General features: G+C 43.6%; 1 protein-coding gene, 1 long non-coding RNA gene and 1 other non-coding gene across 3 annotated transcripts in view; all 3 read left to right on the forward strand.

The window, feature by feature from the left end:
* The window catches only part of Pus7 (pseudouridine synthase 7), a 37,958-nt gene extending 36,959 nt beyond the window's left edge, over positions 1-999 (forward strand). Inside the window, exon 16 of the mRNA XM_076913184.1 lies at positions 118-999. Coding sequence (XP_076769299.1) covers positions 118-254 — 137 coding nt within the window. The 3' untranslated portion in view covers positions 255-999. The remainder of the gene's footprint in view (positions 1-117) is intronic.
* Positions 1,000-7,852: 6,853 nt separating this feature from the next.
* On the forward strand, positions 7,853-14,532 carry LOC143434444 (uncharacterized). Its single transcript, XR_013103917.1, has 3 exons — positions 7,853-9,477; positions 10,031-10,066; positions 10,182-14,532. It is a non-coding gene; the product is annotated as an uncharacterized LOC143434444 (long non-coding RNA).
* LOC117721124 (small nucleolar RNA SNORD93) lies at positions 9,530-9,600 on the forward strand. The gene has a single exon (XR_004608392.1). It is a non-coding gene; the product is annotated as a small nucleolar RNA SNORD93 (small nucleolar RNA).
* Positions 14,533-24,531: the final 9,999 nt, after the last annotated feature.

A 24,531-nucleotide genomic window follows, 5' to 3' on the forward strand; every position in this document is an offset into this window, starting at 1 on the left:
GATTTTGGAGGGTTGGTTCTCTTCACCTTTTTGGGGGCGTAGCTTTTGGGGGAGTCCTGTGATCTTTGGGCCACCTGCAGCAGGTCTTTAATGATGGTCTTTTTTCTTGCCTGGCAGAAGGCAAATACAGGGCTCTGAAGATGGACTTTTCTCTTCCTCCTTCTACTTACGCCACCATGGCCATTCGAGAAGTGCTCAAAATGGACACCAGCATCAAGAACCAGACCCAGCTAAACACAAGCTGGCTGCGATGAGAAGGGGCGGGCCTGCTTCTGACCTCCTGCTCTGGTCTTTTTTAAGTGCTGATTCATGTTTGAAATTTGAAACTTTTATAGTAAAGGATTATTTGTATTTTGTAAAGTTTTTATCAGCTTAACTACTTTGAAATATTTGTACACATAGACATCCTGAGGATCCTAATTATAGCTCAGAAAATATAAATTGGTCAGAATATCCTTTAGGTGCTTAAATTCTAGTACAATATCAGCTTTGTGGCTTTATAACAATAAAGGGGACTTTGGTTTAAAGTTGTGGTTTTAGGTTTTGCTGCGCACCTGAAGTACAAACAAGAATCTTAGAAGTTTCTTCTTAGAAGTGATGGGGTTGCACAATGGTTCATGTCAAAAGCAAATGCAGCGGACAAATCTTGACTGGAAATTAGAGACTGCACACTTAGCAGACAGTACTCATGCTGGTTTCAATGATAACAAAACATCCACAGGTTAAACACAGCATGGTTTTGTTGTGTCACTGCGTTAGATTCAGGTGAGCATTTATATACATCTTAGCTTGCAGTGGCTTTTATGATTGGTCTGTCGGCATCTTTCAGGGGATGCTTTTCCCTTGACATAAGCCTGTAGCTTTTATTGGATACAGTCTGATCTTACTCTAGGTGCCTTTTACTTTCAGAACCCTTTACACTGGACTCAAAAGTAAGCAGTGATCACAAAGAAAATCTGGAAAGCTTAGAAGGGCTCTTGCTTTCATTTGCATCACTGACCCTCTGTCAGCAGCTGCTTACAAATTTCCATCATGGGCAGTGAAAATCCCCCCTCCGGAAGGATGGACATGCCTTTCTGAAGTTGTGGAACATGACTCTAGGCAGTTTTACTTTCTATTATTTCTAAAAGCAAATGTAATAAATATTTTTAAGAACTCCTTTTCACTAATTATGTAAATAAATAAATATTCTAAAACTGAGTGCATGTAAGAATCTTGTCCCTGGCTAAAGGGTGGCAAGGTGCTCGGTAAGTGGACAGTCGTCAGCAGGGTGGCATAGACAGTGTCCACTGGGGTGACTGACTCATGGTCTAGACTCATCATTCCTCCCACAGAGTCGCTCCCTGGCCTCCCAGTGTGTCTTCTGGAGTGAAGGAAATGCCTGGAGACAAGAGACCTCCGTCTTGGTCCTCCATCTCTAGGGATATTCCAGAACCATTGCTTGGGCCTAGGGACCTGGAGTCTGTTACTCTGGAGGTCTGGAAACTGTTGCTGACTCACTGTTCTTGCCCCAGGCCAAGTAGCAGGGCAGCTTCTGAGGCCTGGACTTGCCTAGTTTTTGGAAATAAGAGATTTAAGCCCAGTCTCCTTAATTGCCTATTTGAAGCCTGTCATGGAGTTAGCCTAGCCTTCTCAAAGCAAGAAGTTAAAAAACTCAAAGTAGCTTCAGGAAGTCCTGAAATTGACCAGATTCTCTAGGCCCCTCCCTGCCAGAGTAAACTGTAGGAGCAGAGCTGCCAAGAGGTCTTGGGCTGAGCTGCAAAGAAGACTCTGAGACCAGACCAGTTGCCTGGAAGAAGCAGAAACCAGCTGAGCTGCCTGGAAGAGGTGTAGAGCAGAGGTACCTGAAAGGACACTCTCCAACCTGCTGAGCTGCCTGCAGGCTGTGCAGTATGCCCAGCGTTGTGAGTTGTCACCTCTGCTAAGGTGAGCTTTGGTGATGCAGCTGTCTTTGAATCTTTTCTGATTCTGTAAGTTACCTCTCGCCTGTAGTCCTGTAAGTAATGGACATCAGTGGACAAGTAAGTGTACACCGAATCTCCTCCAGTGTAATCATGACATCACAAGCAGCCGGAGCATCAAGGCATGCCAGACTGAGGGAAGAATAGCAGCAGGAAGTGAGGACCAACCCAAAAATAACAGACCCTCATAGGCAGTCAGACGACTCACGAAGAGATTCCAATTTGTGCCAATTTGTACACCCAGAAGATACTGCATCTATTAGGCAAACAGACGTCAGTGAGGGTTTGACTGGACTGTGGGTCTGGCTGCAGACTGAATAGAAGGGATCATCCAGAGGACAAAGGGCAAGAAGTATCTCAGCATCAAGACAGCAAAGGGAAGGCTTAATGCCAAGAAGTGGAACATAAAGAGTAGGAAAATAAACAGTAGACCACAATTTCCTCACCAAGTATCAAATGTGTCTGATTGCCTTGTCATGAGAGTTCAGTCTAAAATCTTCCAACAGTGGAAGTTGAATGACCATGGGACTTAGAAAGTATCAAGCACATTGATTCAGATTTTTCAATGACAAATGGTGGTCAGTACGCAGTGATGTCTTCAAGCATGCAATAAGAAAATCTGAGAGCCTACAATTCTAACATGTAGTAATCCCTCTGGTGCACTCTGAGTGCAGCAGGACACAGCAAGAGCTCCAACAATTTGTATCTAGCCACCATTTGACCTAGAAACCAAAAGGAAAACTATTAGTACAGATGAAGGAAAGAAACTTAATCAATATATCAATATTGAGAGAGATTAAGGTAATAACTGTATTGAAAGACATTGAAAGATAGAAAAATCATAAGTTGATCCCCTGAACCCTACTCTTAAAGCAAAGACATAAAAACCTGTAAGTCAAACACAGTGTCGCCTCAGTCCCAGGAAATTAGCTGAGCATTTGAACAGATGGCCCTAACTAAACAAACCCTAAGATGTATGGTGTCAGGATGCTATGGGCCCGAGATTAGCCTGGCCGTGCTTTGAACTAACAACCCTGAGACAGTTGGTGCCAGGATGCTAAAAGTTCGAGATTAGCCTGACCCCCTTGAACTGGAGCTCATGATATATAGTGTGAAACTAGTTCGAAATGGCCAATTATAAAGTGACATACCATCCATCTTAAGAATTTGAGATCAAATGTATCGATGACCTAGTGACCTGTTCCCCCTCCTTCCCCCTTCCCCCTTCCCTAACTCCACTCTCAGCCTTCCCCCTTCCCTAACTCCACCCCCACCTGGTTTGTAGATTCACCCTTAAAAGCTGTAAAATTCTTTTGTTCCAGGCTGAATTCCTCTGCCCCTGTGTGGGCTTTTGGGAAGACAGCCCTGGCTAGCCGGTAAACCTCATGCGATTGCATCAAGTTGTGTTTCTCCTGAGTGATTTGGGGTGCGTCTGCAGTTCTCCGAGGATCGTGAGTTCTTTTTCGAGTGGGCTTTACAACATTACAATATTAAGCATGACGTCTCCACTGTAAAGGGGAATACTGACCTGAACACTCATTAATATGGGGGCAGGAGTTGGGAGGTATGCCTAATTAATGAGTCTTGGTCAAACTGTGGTTTGGTTTATCACATTATCTCGGGACTGGTCAAGGGGAACCCTGTTGTGATAAGGGTCACTGCTGCCTAAGCAACAGACAAGACTGTCCAGACAAAATATTTATCAGATCTGTAGTTCCTAGGATTCAAGGTAATGACACAGGAGACTGACTAACAGCAAAGTGAGCAAATTCAAAATGGAGGCAGAGATGCCAAGTGTTGACCTGTTAGACCTAAGTCAGTCCCTTTAGGGAAGTCTCCCTCCAAGTCCTTGTTATTAAACCCACAACACCTAGGCTCTGACTTCCCCCAGTGTACTACAGTACAGTTTTGCCCACAGAGCTGGTGTCAACACTGCTTCTATTCCAAATTCATCACAAGGCCAGATTTCTTATCAATTTTTTTCTGTCAGGAATTCCTATGGCTTTCACCCTCAGATGTAAAAGTGTGAGAGTAGCTCACAGCACAGGAAACAGCACCATTGTCAGGTTTATTATACAGTTTGTACTTCAGGAATAGCCAGACTGAAGAAGTGCATAAGGAAAGTTAGAGGGAGAAAACTAGAATTGTGTTGGTACAGGATGCTATAACACAGTTTCATAGACAATAGAGTAAAGGGGTGTGAAACCATGCTTGTCCCTATTTTCATTTTTAATTTTGTATATGCTACTCTACCAAGGGGTAGAGTGTAGGAGCAGCTGGGGTTGGGGAGCAAATTGTTACTTGTCTGGCCTCAGTGGGAGAGGAAGCACCTAGCCTTGAAGCAACTTGAAGTGCCAGGTGGGGGATACCCAGGGGAGCCCCACCCCCTTAGAGGAGAAAGGGATAGATGAGGGGGAAGGATTGTGAGAGGGGGTAACGGGGCGGGGGCAGTGAGGGGGAATGTAAAGTGAATAAGTAAAATGTAAATTTTTTTTAAATGACAGGCAACATATAAAAAAGACACTGATCCCATTATATGGGCTCAACCCTTGTGGCCTAATTAATTGCTTCCCAAGGACCCTAACACACATTTTAGAGAACATACGTATTCAGTCTACAATATTTTATAGGAAGTCTGAAGCCAGCACAACATTAATATTTAAAACACATTTAATATATTCTAACCATTAAAGGTTAATGATCTGCTGAATACGTCTTGAAATTCCATCAGCTCCCACAGGAACTCCTTCCTTGGAGACAGTTGTCCACTTCAGATGTCTGAGGAAGTGAGCTGTATCATTCCAGCCAGAAGCCTTGATTGGCATATGTCAGTTTCATTTAAAATCTGATCTGCTTTTCTAAAATTAATGTAGAAAATGAGTGCCTAAAGACAGAGTTTGCTGAGTGTGCACATGTGACTGCAACAACCCCTGCATGGCCCGCCCCCTCCCAAACTTTTTTTAAACCAAAGTTCTTCTCCACAAAGGTGATCTGTGCATTAACGTTCATCCTAAAGGCTGAGGCTTGTAAACTGTAAACCTCTATGTGAACTATTTAGTAGCCCTGCTGAGATCATAAACAAGAACACGGTATCGGGGTACCCAGGGTACATGCACTGTACATCCTCCAGCTGCCTAAGTAGCCAAGACGATGAAACCATTCTGCCTCATCAAGGGTAGACATTCTCTTGGCTCACAAACAAGCCTAGCTGCTGAGAACAGGCAAGCTGTCCCGGAAGAGACCTATACACGTCAAACCTCTCAATAACCCTAATTACAAATGTACTCAACTGTAGTGACCACTTAAACATAATAATGCCTGCTGTTGCTTTCCGCTCTCACTGCCCTGCGGCAACACACTGAGATGTGCGCATGTGCACAAGAGCCCATGAATGGGCTCACTGATCTATGACTGTAGCTGCCTGCAGCCAGGAGTACCAGGTTCTCCTGAGACGAAGCCTGGGAATTAACGGGAATGGAGGGCGAGAGAAACGTGGGGCCAAGACAAAGTATTCTGATCAAGGCCCGAAGTTTGATAATTTGCTTTCACGCCGGGCCGTGGTGGCGCACGCCTTTAATCCCAGCACTTGGGAGGCAGAGGCAGGTGGATTTCTGAGTTCGAGGCCAGCCTGGTCTACAGAGTGAGTTCCAGAACACCCAGGGGCTGGGCAAGGAGATAGCAGTCCCGAAGGTGTCAAGGCTAGCTCAGCAGGCAGTCCATTCTTCTTAGCTCAGGTAGCAGGCTCCAAGGTGCCAAGGCTGGCAATGCAATGCATCTCAGGTCTTACTGTTGCTCGGTCTATTGTGGCAAATGACTTGCAGGCCTTCTCAGGCCTGGGGGAAGGGCACATATGACAACATTCCCACATCAGTATCTGCTAGTCCATGGAGGTCATGAGCATTTTACATCCTCCTGGGGATGTGGGTCAAGACATGAGTGAGCTCCAGGAAGGTGATAATACACTCTCTTCCCACATATGAGGAACCAACTCAGGGAGGAGAATCAATTTTATTATTACTGAATCAGTTTTTATTACTGATGCTTGTGACTTCAGAACTGAGCCAGTCCCACCCAGCCCCAACTGGGCAGTGAGAGGGGTCAGAAAATGAAGCCTCAAAGTTTCCAGACTGACAGCAAACCTCCTTCAAGGAGGATGAACTGCTGGTGTCAACTGCCGCACCGCACTGTAAGAGAGGACAGAAGACTTACACTGGGTTAGGGCCAGGGACCTCATTGTATATGATGAATGAGGAACATGATTTCCTTTCAACTAGTCCTATAAGAAAAAGCTCAAAGGTTTAAAGTTGATATATGGATCAATTGACTCCTCATCCAATGGTGTTCAGAGGGCCCCTTCCCCTGCTTCCTCCTCCCCCATCAAAGAGAGCCTTTACTGGGAGGCTTCCCAGGGAGAGATAGACAGAGAATGGAGGGTTGTAGACTACCTCAGATTCTCGTCAACATTTCCATCAACTCAGAATCTTACTGAATTTCTTTCTCCGGAAGGGGATGAAGAAGGGCTAAGCAGATCACGCTAGAGGAAGCATGGAATCACGTGGTTTCCTGCCTCCTACTCTAACTCCTCCCCTTAGTTTTCCCTCCGGAGAATTCCTGCTTTAGAACAGAATGTAAGCTCTTTGGGTGATGGGAACATTGGTTTGCCTTATGAGTTTATAAATGTCTAGCAAAAAAGTCCCTAAACTCGGGCATTCATGACTAAGATGTTCACCATGGTGTTCCTCACCACCTGAGTAATTCAACAGTCATCTACTGAGGTAGCTGCAAGTGCACACAATAAACAGCAGTGGGCAGGGTCCTTAGGAGATGCTAGCCTTAACCACTGGGAGGACTCAACCCCTTGCTGTCAGTCATTCCATTAGTTTTATGGGCTGCCTTAACAAAGCCCTTAGTGGCTTTCACAAAAACGCTAGCTCAGCGCTGGCAGCCAGAAGTCCAAAATCTAGTTATCAATTGGACCAACTGTCTTTGAAACTCACTGAAAGAAATCCTTCCTGTGTCTTCCAACACAGTGGTCACAATCCTGGGCATTCCTGGACAGGTCATCGCATCTTTCCCTACTCCTTTGTCAGTCATTTTTCGATTTCTGTCTGCCCGTGTTAGAAGGACAGTTGCTTTTCGTAAAGAGAATCCACCCCACAGGGCGGTGGCTCATGCTTTTAATCTAGTACTGGGGAGACAGAGGCAAGTGGCTCTGTGGGTTCCAGCCCAGCCTGGTCTAAGAGGGAGTGCCAGGACAGCCAGGACTTCATGGAGAGACACCGTCTGGTGGCGGAGATGGGGGAGGGGGGAACAAACAAACAAACCAAACAAAAAACAAACAAATAAAAATCCAAGACAAACTCCCAAATATCCGAGCCTGATTGTGTCAGGCACAGATGCCTCCGGGGTCACAGGACTTCGAGGGCAAGATGTTTACAGATATTGGCCAACACTGGAAGTGCACAGCCAGTCGTGCGATTTCTAGGCATGGTGTCTTCCCCTTGCACCAGCCCCTCTTAAGAGTTCTCACATCTCCAGATGTTACAGTTTTCTTAAGAGGATCAAATTCCTTTACATATGGGTCTTTACATATGGGTCTTCAAATGAAAATAAGCACAAAAGGATGTGGAATAGTACCAAATTCAATATATGACTAAGAAGCACGAGGAGAAGAAAAAGAAATGCCCACCCTGCGGTGGTATCAAGATGCTCCTCTAACCTTCAGGTGACAGATTCTGCAGTCAGGGCAGTGAGTGGGACTGCTGCCCTGGGGGAGGGGCGGGTTGGGAGGCTCTGGTGCCGCCAGGGGGCGCGCGAGGGCCGGTGCTGGAGTCAGGCAGGAACAGGGGAAGGGGGGGCAAGAGGGGCGCCGGGCCTCTCTGGTTGGCTGAGACCCGGTGCTCAACGTCCGGTCCGTTTTAATCTCGGTCCCGCCCTGGCGCCCTGCTTTTCCGCCGCGGCGCGCTCCTGGTGTGTACCGTCCGCCTTGTAGATCGCAAGATCCCACCACGTGGCCTCGGGGGTCCCCACGGCGCTCGCCCCGCGCGGCGGTCCCTGCCCCGTTGTGCGTCCCTTCGGTGTGGGACAGGCGATCGGCCTCGCGCAGCCCGGATTTGTCCTCTCCTGGGTGGAGGCACGGAGTCCGGATGGCTCCGGGTCCTGGGCTCGCTGAGGGCTCCCGCCCGCCCAGCAGTAGTCCAGTGACAGGGACATCGCCTATTTAGGAAACGAATGAGATCAGAAATGGGAAAGTAGAAAAAAGTAGGATGATTCCAGTGTTAAAAAGGACGGAGGTGATTTCGCCCACGCAGCCGCATCCTAGCCCCACGTGTCCTTTAAATGCCACTTGGCACAGAGGCTGGGCTTTTTGTTTTGTGCCTGTTTGTTTTAAGGTTTGAGGGTATTTTCAGAGAGCCGATGCCTGCAAGTGAGTCCGGCAGAGACCTCTGCCTACAAGCCCTGGATTACCTGTCCCCTGACATGAACCCAGCCTATCTGGGTTTTGGGTCCTGGGGAGAAATCTGAGTGGCTGGATTCCCACTTAAGCAAGGAAACCTCTAAGCCATAATTTAGAAATCACGATTTAGAGTTCCTAAGATCGGGGATAGGTGTTTTGTGAGCACCCGGGAGTCCTCCCTATTTATGAGACTGGTTGAGACATCGATTAAAAAATAAATAATCGGGCCGGGCAGTGGTGGCGCACGCCTTTAATCCCAGCACTTGGGAGGCAGAGGCAGGTGGATTTCTGAGTTCAAGGCCAGCCTGGTCTACAGAGTGAGTTCCAGGACAGCCAGGGCTACACAGAGAAACCCTGTCTCAAAAAAAAAAAAAAAAAAAAAAAAAAAAAAAAAAAAAAAATTTAATTATTGAGACAGATTCTCATGCTGGCCCAGAGACTATTTCTGCTCCAGGACCCTACATATTGGCATAAGCCATTTATGGACATAAGCCATTGTACCTGGTGAAGGCCATTTTAGATGGAAAATAGGCTTGTGGACTCTTGTGAACAAGTTCCCTGGGTGGTAGTTTTCTTTCCTGTAGAGGTTAGGCTTGTGTTGAGTCGGAAGTCTGAGCCTGAAGTGCGGGGCAGCGTGAACACTAAGTTGGCTTGGACAAGTTCTAAGGTTAAGATTTGTTTCCCTTCCCTGTTCAGCCTAAGCAGAAGTGTCCGATGCTGCTTCCGGTTTTGAAATCAGAAAGTGGTTCAACTTTCCTAAAGAAATAGTATGGCTAGTAATTTTGTTTTTAAACATTGAGAGTCTTTGTTTCTGCAGTGGAAACAGTGGGAGAGGCTCTGAGGGAATGAAATGGACTCCCAGCTGTCTGAAGTGTGAGGATCGGAGCTCTGCAGGAGTGAATGCTAGTCAGAGGCAGATGTAGTCATCAGATGCAGTTAGTAACCACAAGAAAGGTCCTTTGTGTAAAGAGCTCTGGCCCATACGTGTAATGTGAATGACTTTTTTTTTTTTTTTTTGAGCAGATTCGATGGTGTGTCCAGGCTGCTGCTGATCTTAAGGTGTGTTAGATGGAAAATTTGACTTGCCAGGCATAATTCCAGGGATAATTCTTGGCCAAGGATGAGAACTCTAACCTGACTGGATACACTACCATGATGGGTTAAAGGATTTACCTGAGGCCAACAGAACAGGCAGGAATTCAATGCAGTCATCCCACATCTTTTTAAATTAGATGAAGGGCGTGGGGAACATAGCAGTGCCAAGCCTGGTTACCTTTGATTCTGGGGCCTGGTGGGGAGAACCAACTCTCTAGAGTTATTCTTGGACCTTCATGTGTGTGCTAGCACACCTGTGTGCACACACAAAATAATAAATGTAATAAATGAGAGAGTCGGTGGGTGAGTTAATATTTAGAGAAAGATGTGGCTTTGCATTTAAAATTGTGTTAAAACATTCCTGAGTAGATATACCGACCCAGTGTACTGGGTAGTACATTAAAGATTCTGTTTATGCAAAAAGATAGTTAATGTCAACATAGTCTACACATCGATATGTTGCTGTATTTATTATTTATGGTTCTGGGTCTAATTACCTGTGCTGTTTCTTCTGCAGCTCTGGACCTTGAGATGAACTGGTCCAGAAGAGAAGGTATTGAAATTTGCCACAATATTAACTTAAAAGGTCTTTTGAAAAATTTGGCTTTATTTATAAAATTTTTTATCTTTGTATGTTTTACCTGCATGTCTGTACCATGTGCATGCAGTGCCCATGGAGACCAGAAGAGGGCATTAAATCCCCCTGGAATTGGAGTTGTGAACTGCCATGTGGGTGGTAGGAATTGAACCTAACTCCAAGAAAAGCAACCAGCCAGGGCTTAACTACTGAGCTCTAAACGTTGACAACTTGGAATTGTATGACACATGGTTGAAAGATCTAGTATCCCAGGAATGAGCAGACAGCCTATGTTATTTAAACTATCAGGTAGGCACCTCATTATGTTCAAATGCCCTGCAGAGAAATTTCAAAGAACTTCATAATTCTAACTGAGAGTCTTGACCACATAAACTGAAAGAGAACTTTACATTCTCCTCCAGTGGAAAGCGCTGTGGCTCTCCCAGACATGAGCAGAGTAAACTTGGCAGCTACGGGTCTGGTGGGCGTGGGGTGGTGGCCACTGTACCCTATCTCACCAGATCTCCATCCAACTGGCAGACACTGTTCAGAGTCAGCCAGCCAGTGACTCCAAACCCTGCTCACATCTCTGCCACAGTGGGTGTGAACCAGAGGGCTTTAGTTTGCTGACAGATGAAAGGGGAAGCACATGGCGTCTTCTTCAACGAATGCCGTTTACCAAATAACCAAGTCTTCCCAAGTGGAAGAGAGTATAAAGTACTTAACCTGGCCCACTAACTCTCCATCTCCAATGCAGGAATCCCCCTCTAGGGCCCTAGCTCCTACCCCTCAGCCCACTGGTCTCTAGTAAATGATTGTTTCTTGTCTCTAGGTTTTTATCAAGGAAAATCCAGTGAAACTACCAGATGGTGAGTAAACCAGATGTTCCTGACAGTGTCCTCAGATTTACCATCACCTGCTGCCTGACCTACTTTGACCCTCAGACTGTCCCCTGATGAACAAAAGGATGCAGTGTTGCACAGTAGGTTTGGTACCAGTGCTGCAGGTACTTAAAATGGCTGCCTGGACTTAAACTAGTAGCAAATAGCCATTAGGAAATAGGAACCTACCTCCAATATTTCTTAAGAATCTTGTGGTTTGGAGACTCTTTTCCTCATTCCTCCCTAAATGGCCTACTACCATGGGCAAGGTGTGACCTGGCACTTATAATTCCAGCCCTCAGAATAGGAGGCGGGCAGGTAGGCTAGTTGGAGCTAATTGGGTTGCTGGGGGACTACTCCAGAAGCAGGCTAATGGCTAATTATTAAACCACAAGCGGGCCCGGAAAGCTCCCAAAATATGTGGTGTACCAACATAAGGTACAAGATCCAGATTAAGTCCAGACACAAGATCACCCCAGACACACAAGCGTAGTGTAGTTGACATCGGGCTGAACACAAGAAACTGAGAATTCCAAACCTCAGAATTAGTAATGTATGCTCACAGCAGCCAGCCCTCAGGACAGAGTTCAGGGAAGCTTAAGTGCAGATGCAGTAAATTTGGAAGCATCAAGAGAATTAAGTAGAGGCGTGTTGTTAATGTTACATAGACGCTGAAAAAAGGAAAGAAATTGAGTATAGATAGTTAATATAAGGAAATGTTTGTAGTAGAATATAATAAAGTAAAGCATCTGAAGTAAAGAGTTAACAAGATTTAAAAAGCAAAATATTTTCTATGTTAAAAAATGGAAAATACTATAGCAGAAGGCACCTGGACCCTGTATAGTTCCATTTAGTTGTCATGGGGCATGTGGGTTACCATAGGTTTAACAATAGCGACTTCCTATGCCCTCTAATCAGGGCAAAGAAGAAAGAATAAATCTTGTCCTCTCTCAAATTCACAGGAAGCAGACTTAGGTAAGGAGAGGAGGAAAACTAGGGTTTAAGCTGTAGAACCAAAGTTAGAGGATCTTTTAAGTCAGAATAAAAGGTTTTCTCCATTCAGGTCAGAAGAATGCCCTACAGTGCCAACTTATGACGAGATTGCAGGATGGCAGTTCAAGCCTATTAGAAAGCCCACAATGACTTTCCCACAGATGAGAGAAACTCACAATGTTACAATGAATTTGGTTGGCAACACAGAGATACTAGATCTAAGGAGATTTCAGGAGGCAGTGGTAGACTGCCAAACACACCCTATTTGAAACAAGTATTATATAACTAAGAATAAGCAACTAACCCAATCCTGAGATGGCTCCAGGAAAGGGCATTAGGCCCCAAGGGAGAGTTTCATGTTCCTGGCTCCAGGACAATTTACCAGAAACAACTCTGATAAAACACTTCTCAGAAAAACCATACAATTTACTGGCCTTCACCTTTGCCCTCTGGGGAATGAAGGTACTCTCCTAGGATGATACAGTGTTGGTCCAGCCAATCAGCCAAATGGTCAGCCTAACTACCCATCACCAAGTGCCTCATTGTTACTGTAATCTGCTCTCTAAAAAAGATATAAAAGGTGTTGTAAGTTAGAATCAGGGTCTCCTCTGGTCTCATGCGTAAGAGACTTCTGAAAGTCAATCCTGGCGCATGGAAAAATAAACCTTTTGCTTTGCATCAATCCCAGTCTCTATCTGAGTCTAAATCTAAGTCTTGTTGTCTTCCTTGGGCGTCTCCCGGCAGGTAAAGACCCTCTGGGGCTTTACATTTGGGGGCTCGTCTGGGATCTGAGTGTCTGAAGTGTGGAGAGTGAGTACTTCTCTGTTCTTTTACTTTCATTTTGGCTCAAAAGCAAGGGAGATGACAAGGAGAGGACTACGAACAAGAAGGTCAGTTAAAGGCAGGCAGACTTGCCACATTGTAGTGACCATGGGAGGACTCTCCTTTCTGAGCCTGTGGGTATAGCAGGTCGCCAGTTCTGGCCGAGTCACACTCTGACTCTGTCTTGAAGGGTTCAGTTTCTGTGTTTGTTGGTTATCTTGTTCTGTGTTCTGGAACTTAAGACTGATTATATTTTTGGACATGGGATAGACTGAGTCTACCCCGCTGAATATCTTAGTGACACATTGGGAGGAAGTTAGGGAAAGATGAGAGAACCTGTCTGTTGTAGTAAAAAAGGGCAAATTAGTCACTATTAGTCCTGGGATATCACCTGGAGGATGGGCAGAGGTGGCTCTCCCAAGCCAGGAAGGAGACCATATTACACATCCCCCCACTAAACTCTCAGGTATGAGAGTTTCTGAAAAGAAGAGCAAGCTGCTTTTGACATAATCAAGTTAGCCTTGGTGTTAGCCCCAGCATCTCGACTTCCTGACATCACAAAGCTCTTCCAACTGTTTGTAGTGGAGAGCAAAAGGAGTGGTCATGGGGCCCTTGAAAAAGGCCAGTGGCCTACATCTCAAAGAAACTTGACCCAGTAGTGTCCGGCTGATTGCCCTCCTCTGTATGGTAGTGGCTGACTATCAGACAGAACCTGTAAGTCACAACCTCCCACTCGATGGAGAACTTGGTACACCAGTCCCTCCTCTCAACCTAGAATGGATCACATTCACAGCCCCCTGGCTTCCTTGCCTCCAGATGCCAATCTGGAACCTCCCTTGCATGATTGCCAGCAAATACTTGCTGAGGCACACTGCTGGAGGAAGAACTTAACTGACCAACCCTTTTCCGATGCAGAAGTCACGTGGGTCACTGACAGAAGCAGCTTCTTGGTTGATGGTCAGTGGAAGGCTGGAGCTGCAGTGGTATCCTGTCAACAAGTAATCTGGGCCAAGGTGTTACCACCGGTAATTCCCACCCAGAAAGAAATTGCTGAAGGTGGATCCTGGCATGCTGAAAAAGTAAACCTCTGGCTTTTGCATGGATCCAAGTCTCATCTCACTTGGGGGTCTCCAGCAGGTAAAGGCCCTCTGGGGCTTTACAAACTAAAGCTATATAGAGCAATATCAGATCCAGGTGCTAGAGAACTATCCATTACATCTTTAGCTTTGAGGATGCTAGTGCTGAATGCAAAGGGGCTATTGGACTTTCAAGGGTCATATCTGCAACTATTGATTTATGCATTAAAACTACTTTGGATATCAGATCTAGTGTTTCCGATTCAGTTATGATTGGGCGGGCAATTGTAAAAGGTGGTCTGAGTGCCTAATGCTTTAGCTGTGGCAGACGTTTCCTAAAGGGCTGGAGACAAGCAGTACCTAATGAGAGGACCTAAATCCATTTTAGAACAGGCAGCTTTGTTAGGCTTTAAACTTCAGCAGGGGCTTAAAGCAGGTAGGAAAGAGTCCTTATGAGGTAACAATCTCTCGCTTGAGGTACAAACCAACCAGAAGTGTACCATACCATAAGCTCAACCAATCCTGTTGAAGATGACCCAGCTGCAACTGGAAGGCCCCCAACTGGTTTTAAAAGGGGCCCACAAGCTTCCTGCACAGTTGCTGCCATTTTGCCTGGATGATTGACCCCTACATGCTGGTCATTTCACAGAATAAACACTGTTTTTGCATACTCTCCGAGTCTGGGGTCTTCTTTCAGTGATTCTAGAAACCTTACATTAAGGATAAATTTTTCTCTAATGATAAGCCAGGGAGAAAACTTCCTGGGATATATAAAAGACTTGAAAGGAACAGACACAGGGCTTATAAATGTAGACCGTCCAGAGATACAAATATTCTTTACTATTGGAAAACTGACATAGGGGTTTGCTGGGTCCCTACCAACAAAAACAAAATTAAAAAAAAAAAAACAAAAACAAAAACAAAAAAAAACATGAGCCATCTAGAAAAAGTAAAGCCTAAAATGGCAGCACTGCTCTAAACAAAGCCATTTAACAAGGGTGGAGTGACTCCAATAGATAGAACAAGAGATTACAATAGGATGGAATTGAGATTGATTTCCTAATGGATATAGGAGCAGATATGACAATAATTCCATAAGATTCATGGAATCCAGCTTGGCTGCTTCAAAAGGTATCTTCACAGCTCCTAGGGTACAGCCAAGTCTAAAATGGACTAAATATATAGAACCAGAAGGTTAAGGCTACATGTGGCATCGATTTATGGGGAAGAGATTTATTGCAACAGTGGGAAGCATAGATTAGCATTCCTCCAACTTAAGGAAAAAGCTGTAAAATTGATGTTCTGGATGAAGGTATTGAAAAATGTTATCAAAAACAATTACTGTCTGGGCTATCCTTAAACAGGACACAGCAGACATTGGCTTCAAATTTATAAGGAAGCCTCTAATGAGAATACCAACCACCCTGCCATCAAGATGGTTAACTGATAAGCCTGTTTGAGTGGATCAGTGGTCCTTAAATAAGGAAGAACTATAGGCACTAGTAGCTGGTCCAAGAGCAGCTGAAGGCTTAACATAAAGAAGAGTCCACCAGCCCTCGGAATTCAATATTTGTCATAAAGCAATTTGGAAAATGGAGGATGTTGACCTATCTGAGAGCAATCAATAAAGTAATTCAGCCTATGGATTCCTTACATCCTAGAATCCCTTTTTGTAGTGGGTTTGTCTGATGTTGCCTGTATTAAAGTAAGTTCTGTGCTCCATGAGCTGGTTGGTCCAAGTCAAGCAGATCCTCATGTACACCAGCTTTTGTTGTGTAAACATTGCCCCCTACGTTATCCATGATTGGTTAATAAAAATGCCTACAGCCTGTAGCTTGGCAGAAGAGTGATAGGCAGAACTTCAGTTCCTGGGCTTTTGGGGGAGAAGACACCATGCATGGTGTAAGTGGATCATGAGCCCATGGCCATGAGGGCCAGCCAGTTGGAGTAGGAGCACCCCAGGCAGAACATAGCAGGTGATATTTTGGGGCTATTGACAGGGAAGTAGAAAAAATAGCACAGAGGGTGTTGAGGATCACACTGCCCCACACTTTGGGGCTAAGTGCTCTGGTCAAGAGAGAGAGTGGTGATGGAGGGGCAAGAGATTCGAAGAATGTAGACAAGACAGGGTGTGTGGTCAAGTCTGGTTACTCCTTTATTTCCCCTATTCACTCACTATTGACCCTATTACAAGGAAATCCTGGATATTTATAAGCACAAACAGGAGAACACAGGTGAAGACATTTTACCACGTGCACCTTGCAGCTGGGGTCACTAAACAGCAAAACAAGCTATGTGGGATAAACAAAATATTTATCAGAGTGTGCTTCAGCTGTTGTAGGGTTTTGAAAAATAAGTCTGTCATCAGGGTATATGGTTCCAGATGGCTGCAAAGTTGATAGCTGCTTTCTGCTTAAAGTCAGCTCCCAACAGGTCCCCCTTTTTAAATTTTTTTCAAAAGGGAAGGCTGGGAAAACTTTCGGAAACTGTGCCTGTCTTAGGTTGGGACAAAGGACCCCAGCCTCCATTTCCCGTCCTTGGATACTCAACAGCCATTGGTTGAGCTCCTGTCTTAGGATGGTGAGGCCTCCCTTCTTTTAGGAGCAAGGGTCTCAGTATGTCCTCTTATCCGTCACTGACTATCCGGCTTAGTGCGTAAGTTAGGGGTTAATCTCGTCAGTCTTGATGACAGAGGTTTCAGAGTCCCCTACTTCCAGCCTGTAATAGTGGACCTGTATGGGTTTCATTTGAATAGCATCTATCTGTTGTCATACAAAAGCCATCAGTTGGTTGAACTGCATCAACCGGAGAGACAAGAGACTTAGCAATGCCTGAATAGTCAGTATAAAAGCAACACTCTTCTTTAAGGGTAACACAGAAATACAGAACTGATCATAGCTTTGATCTTAACAAAACAAGTAAGGAAATCCCTGTCCCTGCTCAATCAATCTCAAACCCAAAAAACAACTATAATAACTGTGGTTGTGGGTTTAAACAATATACCCCACTAAATCATAAGTCAGGGAATCAAGAGTCCAATAGAGCCACCCTGGAAATTCAGGTGGTGATGTCTCCTTCAGCACTGATAACTTCTCAGGTCAGGTTTGCTCGTTGATCTATTCCAGTTTGAAGGCAATTGTGAAGCATCTTCAGGTTTCCGTCATATTTCCTGCAAAGAAAAATTACGCTTCTCAGGGGTTTTTTCCTCCCTGGATTTGTTATTGTTGTCCATTTGTTTAATCAGTCTCTCTGGCAGCCCACGTGCAGCATCTGCAATTTGGGAATATATGCAAACAGAACCTCTTCCCCAGATAAGCACTGGGTCTGGCCCATTCCAGGTTCCAGTTAATGGGTCTTTCCAGAGGACTGTTGCAAAATTCTTTTTGGTATCTGGATGCCAGAATCTATCTGCAGCAGATTTTCCTTCAGAATCTTAAGATAAAAAATTTAAAATTTCTGGGGGATCCCTTAGTAGGGTACATTCCCCTTTAATTTTTTCAAATTGATTTTTCACTAGCAACTGAGCAGCTTGTAATTTTTCAGTGAGGCTGTACCCAATATGCATCAGAGGAACCAAAGCCTTGATCCCCTCTTTTAGGATTCTTATATTTGTGATTAGTAGGGTACAATGGAAGTAACAATAGTTGAGCTATCCTCTTTCCTGTAGGAATGGTGACTATGTTCTTAATTGCCTGTGCCATTACCTTAATCTCTCCCTGATAATCATTATCTATAACTCCAGGAAAAATTTGTAGTCCCTGCATAGTAGTACTGCCTCAGCGTTTCCCTCCTCTGGCTGATCTGTAGCTGAACTAAAGCTAGAGGATAGGGACTGCCTTTGGACACCAGGTTGAGGAACGTGAAAATCTGGGGGATTTTCACAGTTGGCCTCTCGAGACCTCTTCCCTATCCTTAATTTCAGTAACTGATTACTTTATTTTTGTTTTTTGTTTTTTTGTTTGTTTTGTTTTTTCAAGACAGGGTTCCTCTGTGTAGCCCTGGCTGTCCTGGAACTCACTCTGTAGATCAAGCTGGCCTGAACTCAGAAATCCGCCTGCCTCTGCCTCCCAAATAAAGGCGCACACCACCACCGCCCGGCCCTGTAACTGATTACTTAAGTCCTGATACTCTTTTTCTAACTCTATCAGTTGTTTAAGGGTAGAAATTTTGTCCTATAACTCCTTTTTGGGATCTACAACCATTGTCTCCATTGGGGGAGCACTTGGAGGTGGAGGCACATAGGGAAAGGGCATTTCAGCGTCATAAAATTTGACTTCCTCTTCCTCTTGGTCAGCACAATCTGGCTCTGACAAATTGTCATCAACCTTTGGTTGTATTTTGGATTCTAACTTACGCTTCTTTTTATTTTGAACAAAAAAGACAGCATTCAAGAACAAAAGCAGAAAATTAACACATGTGAGCAGCAAACAACAAAACCAAAACAGAGAGTTGGATTCAGGTTAACTAATTTCTTGTCCCATTTTCCTTACCTTTCTCGAAACGGTAGATTCGATTTTTCAGTCGACCCTTCTTCCAGTAATGTCCCTCACTGGATCTCTCATTCTTGCTGCCTCTCGTTGAGCGCCAAACTGTTGCGGCCCGCTCTGTTCTGAAGGTCGGGGTCTAGCAAGAGAGAGAGAGTGGGGGGGAAGAAGGGGGAGAGACTTGAAGAATGGAAACAAACCAGAGGATCTGTAGTCAAGTCTCCTTTACTGTCTCCAACACACATACACTCCTACTCTACTACACCACACTACCCACACACTTACAAGGAAATCCTGGGGATTTATAAGCACAAGCAGGGAAACACAGGTGAAATCATTTTACCACATGCACCATGCAGCTGGGGTCACTAAACAGCAAAACAAGCTATGTGGGATAAACAATATATTTATCAGAGTGTGCTTCAGCTGTTGTAGGGTTTTGAGAAACAAGTCTCTATCAGGGTATATGGCTCAAGATGGCTGCAAAGCTGATCTAGCTGCTTTCTGCTTAAAGTCAGCTCCCAACAAGAGGGTTGATATCTGACCAGCTCTGGTGCTTTAAGACTTATTATAAATATAAAGGTTTTGTGTTTATTTGGGAACTGAATGATCTAAGGTGGGGTAAAAAAAATCCCTAAATAATATTTACTGCAACACCTTTTAACTTATTTTTTATCTAAGTTATGGCCTATTATAGTGACTAATTTAAAAGATAGCTTTTTCTCAATACCCCTTGAGAAACAAGATAAAGATTTGCTTTCACTCTGCCCACATTTAACCATGAAAAACTAAGAGATACTAGTGGACATTTACCTTGTGTCAATATTTTGTACAACAGCCATTAGAAATAATTTGTAAACAGTTTTCTCAATCTATAATTTATCATTATAGGATGATATCTTGCTGGCCGACTCAGATGGAGATACCTTATTTTAAAAATGCTTGATGAAGTAACAAGAATTTTGCCGTGTTGGGGATTAGAAATTGTTCCCGAAAAAGATACAAAGAGGAGATTGTATTAATTATCTAGGTTATAAAATAGGGTTACAAAAAATTTAGCCACAAAAAGTACAGATCAGAAGATACCTGTATCAGAAGAATTACAAACTTCTTATTTTCAAAACTTACTAGGGGGCTGAAGAGATGGCTTGGTGGTTAAGAGACTGCTCTTAAGACTGCTCTTCCAAAGGTCCTGAGTTCAATTCCCAGCAACCACATGGTGGCTCACAACCATCTGTAATGGGATCTGATGTCCCCTTCTAGTGTGTCTGAAGACAACTACAGTGTATTCACATATGTAAAATAAATAAATCTTAAAAAAAAAAAAAAAACTTACTAGGAGATTAATTGACTACAGCCTACAATTAGATTAACTACTCCTGACCGAAGTAATTTATTTCAAACCTTACAAGGTGATTTAGATTTATAAATACTCTAAGTCAATTATCAGCTGAAGCTGAAAAAGAATTGTCTTTGGTAGGAAAGATATTACATGATGAGCACATGAATCCAAAGCAGGAGTGCATTTTACTTATGTTGCCTTCTATTCATTCTCCCACAGGAATTTATATACAGAGAGAAGATAATATCTTAGAATGCATACTTTTAGCACATAAGTAGTAAAAAAAATAAAATAAAAACCTGTACAGAAAAGGTTTCTGAATTGATTGTGAAAGGAAAAATAAGACTTTAATTAGCAGGAACAAGCGCAGCAGAGATTATAGTGACTTATACTAATGCTGAAATTTACCTCATGGGTAATCGATGAGGTTTGGCAAAGAGCTTGCAATAGCATTTTGGGAGAAATTAACAACAAATACTCCCAAGAACAAGCAACTTCAGTTTATAAAAAGAATTAATTGAATTCTTCCTTGTACTGTGAGAACCTTTTATACAGATGCCAGTACATCAGGAATGGCAAGTTATAAGTCAAAAAATATAAAATAGTTCAAAGCCCATATGTTTCAGTTCAAACACTAGAACTATATGCTATTCCATAAAAGGCATCATGAAAATAGTAGATGTTTGAAGAATACTTTTTTTAATAACTTTTTTATGACAAGCCAAGGAAATTTAAAAAAAAAGTCCTACTTGCTTTTTGTATAATCAAGCTCTGTCACCTGCTGGGAACAACCCTAAAGGCACACAAAGAAATAAAATTTGGCAGATAGATGTGTTTCATTTTGCAGAGTTTAGAAAACTAAGTTATGTATATCAAACAGTTAATACCTATTCAGGATTCCAATGAGTTCTGAAAAGGCTGCTTCTGTATTTACACATTGATTAGAACTAACGACTATCATAAGGATACCTTTGCAAACTTAAAACTGATAATGCTTTCACACAATCTATCCAGTGCAATGAAACAATTTTTTATATATTATAGCATTAAACATATTGTGGATATATAAACCCTACAGGTCAAGCAATTGGGTAAAGATTTAACAATACTTTAAAGGAGATGCTTGTAAAACAGAAGGGGGATATGAGATCTCCCAGAGATAAATTACATAATAATTCATTAACTTTAAATTTTTAAAATGTCAGTGAGACAGGTAGCACAGCTGCTGAAAAACACTGGATTTTAGAAAGACTGATGAATTAAACCTGCCTATATATCATAAGAAAGTTTTAACTTCAGAATGGAAGTCATGAGACGTGTTCTGATGAGGGAGAGGCTAGGCCTTTATTTCTAAAGGAAATGAAAAGCTATGGAGTTCTTCAAAGTTAGTAAAGATTAGATTTGACCATGGAGACCTTCTGGAAATCTTGGCTGCTGATGTGGTGTGAGGGAAGAGACCTGGGAGGATGGCAAAGCAGGTTACAGGAACTGTGATCCCTGTATGTAGGAACAGTTCAAGAGACTAGCTGAAGGACGAAAAGTTATAGTTCATTGGACCAAAAACTTCTGAATGCTGCAAACCTGTTCCTGGTTATGGTATCTATGGTAACTACACAGGCTCAAAGCTTTGTTTTCTAATCTGCCGACTATCAGAGGAGTAAGCTGAGGACACGTGGGTGTCTCCGCAGTATCCAATGAATCTTTTTGGCTATCTAGTATAAGGGGAGGTGCTGATACTAAGGTCTTCTTCCCCAATTGGTTCTTGACTTGTCAATAAAGAAGGCTGGGGGTCAATTGCTGGACAGAAGGTACAGCTGGCACTTCCGGGTCCCAAGAGAAAAAGGAGATGCTGAGAGAGAAGGGCTTTTCTGTCATGCTTTGGAGGAAAGAGGACGCTACTATCATGTAAGGCCTCAAGGCAGCTAGGGCCTATGGCCTCCACTACAGGTGGGGGGGGGCAAAGATAGACAGAGGCTAATTGGAACAAGCCATTAAGCTTCGGGCAGAAGGAGAAATGGAGATAAAACATTGATAAGGGCACGCCTTTCCAGGTGGGGGTATCTGTGTCCAGCAATTGTGCCACAAAAGGCAAGCTGTAAAGTGACAAGCTGAGTGTGTGTCCTTTATCTGTGGATTCTGGGGTCTCAGGAGTGGGCTGGTAATGCTACCCCTCCCAGAGCAAAGGCAGATAGAGAGAGCGGCCAGGTTGGGGATGATTGTGATCATCCCAGAGCTAAGTCCGGTGGGACAAAAGGAAGCTGGGAGAAGCAAGAGCTGGCAGCTCCTGGACAAGGCCGTAGCATGTCTTTAAAACTACATGCAGCAACCTAGTTCTTGAGACTTATTACATGTCATTCTTTCCTATGGCATGGTTGGGAATCTATAACCCTCCCCCATTACAGCCCATGTAATGTCCATTGGTCATGCAGTCCAAACCGGGTTATAAAGACTTACAGATACCCATCACCAGCTCAGGCATACGACAAAGTCACCGTTAGCTTATTTGTGCACACCACAAATTTCACAGATGTGTTAATACAAACATGTCCCTACAATGTTACTTTTAAAAGTTTATGTGTTGGGGCGGGAGAGATGGCTCTGGGTTTAAGAGCACTGACTGTACTTCCAGAGGTCCTGAGCCTGAGTTCAATTTCTAGCAACTACATGGTGGCTCACAGCCATCTGAATGGAATCTGATGCCCTCTTCTGATGTGTCTGAAGACAGCTACAGTGTACTCCGTTACATAAAAATTTAAAAAAAAAAATCCTTAAAAAAAAAAAAGAATGTTTGTGTGTTTCCAGAGCAAAATGTCCAACACCAGTGAGGTCAAAGGAGCTAGCCCCAAATGGTCCACCCACACACACTGCCTTAGCTGGTAATCCCTCAAAATCTGCATCCAGGATAGCTTCAAAGCAGTTAGACCCAGATGGTACAGCCTCACAAACTGCTTCAGCTAGACCTGTGCCTTCCTGGACAGCAGCTCTCCCAGAATTTGGCCAGCATCCCAATTTTCTTAGGGCCCCAAAGATGCTATTGTCCCAAGACAACAGGAACTAATCTAAAGAACACAACACCCCCATTCCCAAGAGGGGTGGTTGGTGGTTATTGGTCATCTGGTGGGATATGGATGGTTATGAGTTGTTAGTAGCTGTGGAAGATGAAAGAAAGTTAGATTTAGGGATCCCTCTCTCCCCTCTATTCTTCATTCTCTCCTATCCAGTGCTGGTGTGTGAAACCAGGTAAGAAGGGGGAGGACAGTGAGAGGGAAAAGCAGAGTCGACTATTGTATCTCCTTTTAGACTAAGAAAGCAACAAGTCTCATATTTTAGATTGGTATTGATTTTTGTATGATAGAAATGTAAGGTTATATTTGTTACAACACTATACAAGCACACACACATGCACACACGCATGATTCAACTCTTGTTTAAGGTATATGTACATGCACCTTCCATCTCATTTAAAAATTTAATGTAAAGTCCCAGTCTTATGAAAGCTTCATTGTAAACTGTTAAGGATAATTAAGAAATACAGGTTAGTAATCAGTCACCTGTAAATAAGAATCCTTTAATGTGTTCAGAACTATACATGTAATCATGCTAGGTACTAATGTAGTTGATTACAGGAGCAGATTTTATTTAGCCACTTATGTATATTTTTAAAAGACTTATTTATGTGTTATGTACACAGCATTCTGACTGCATGTACACATGCATGCCAGAAGAGAGCATTAGATCCCACTACAGATGGTTGTGAGCCATCATGTGGTTGCTGGGAACTGAACTCAAGACCTCTGAGAGAGCAGACAATGCTCTTAACCTCTGAGCCATCTCTCCAACCCCAGCCCTTATGTATGTTTTTAAGTTAAACAAATAACTAGAAACAATCAGGTTTGTCTATTTAGATATACTTCAGATACATAGTTGGTTCTCAAGCACTTCAGATATTTGCAGAATATGTCATTTAAAATGTTTAATAAAAGGCTTGTTGTAACAAACACATTAGCTTCTGGAAGCACCCCTAATCTCCTCCAAAGATGATGGTGGGCACAGAGAAACCTCCATCTGGAGCTCACTTCATATGTGGCAAAGCAGGCCACAGGGTTATAACTGCCTGTCGCCTGGACTGCTGACAGTATGCTGTCCAAACTAGACAAGCAGGGCACTGAGGAGTCAGTTGTCCCACTTGTCTTAGACAATAAGGATAGCAGTCCTCCCAAGTTCTTGCTTCACAAAAAAGTCTGACAGATCTTCTGGGCCTGGCAGGCAAAGATGCATGGCCCCATTGTCACAGGAATGTTGGGTGACTGTCCACATAGCCAGTAAGTCTCTATCATCTTTATTAGATTCCAAAGCTGCTTGCTCTGCACTTCCTGTTTACTTGGGTGAAATTTATCCTTCTCTGGTCTCTGATGGGTTTGAAGACTAGACTAGTGATAGACAAAAGTTCAGAGCTAACATTAATCAGTGGAGTTCTGATAACTGTCATAGTCACAAGCTCGAGATCTTAAAATTTTTCTTTGGTTATCTTTTAAATATAAACTTAAAAGGGACTTCTTATTGTGTTCATTTGTCACAAACACTACAGAACTTTGGACTCCTCAAGACAGAACAAACTGACTAGACATTGTGAATATAATTTTTATTGGATATTTTCTTTATTTATATTTCAAATGTTATCTATCCCCTTTCCCAGTCGTCCGCCACACCCTGAAGCCCCCATACCATTCCCCTCCCCTGCTTCTATGAGGGTGTTCATGCACCCACCAACTCTCACCTCCCTGCCCACAAATTCCCCTACACTGGGGCATCGAGCCTTCACAGGACCAAGGGCCTCTCCTCC

Source organism: Arvicanthis niloticus, chromosome 15, assembly GCF_011762505.2.
Source record: "Arvicanthis niloticus isolate mArvNil1 chromosome 15, mArvNil1.pat.X, whole genome shotgun sequence".
In the NCBI taxonomy this organism is placed as follows: domain Eukaryota; kingdom Metazoa; phylum Chordata; class Mammalia; order Rodentia; family Muridae; genus Arvicanthis; species Arvicanthis niloticus.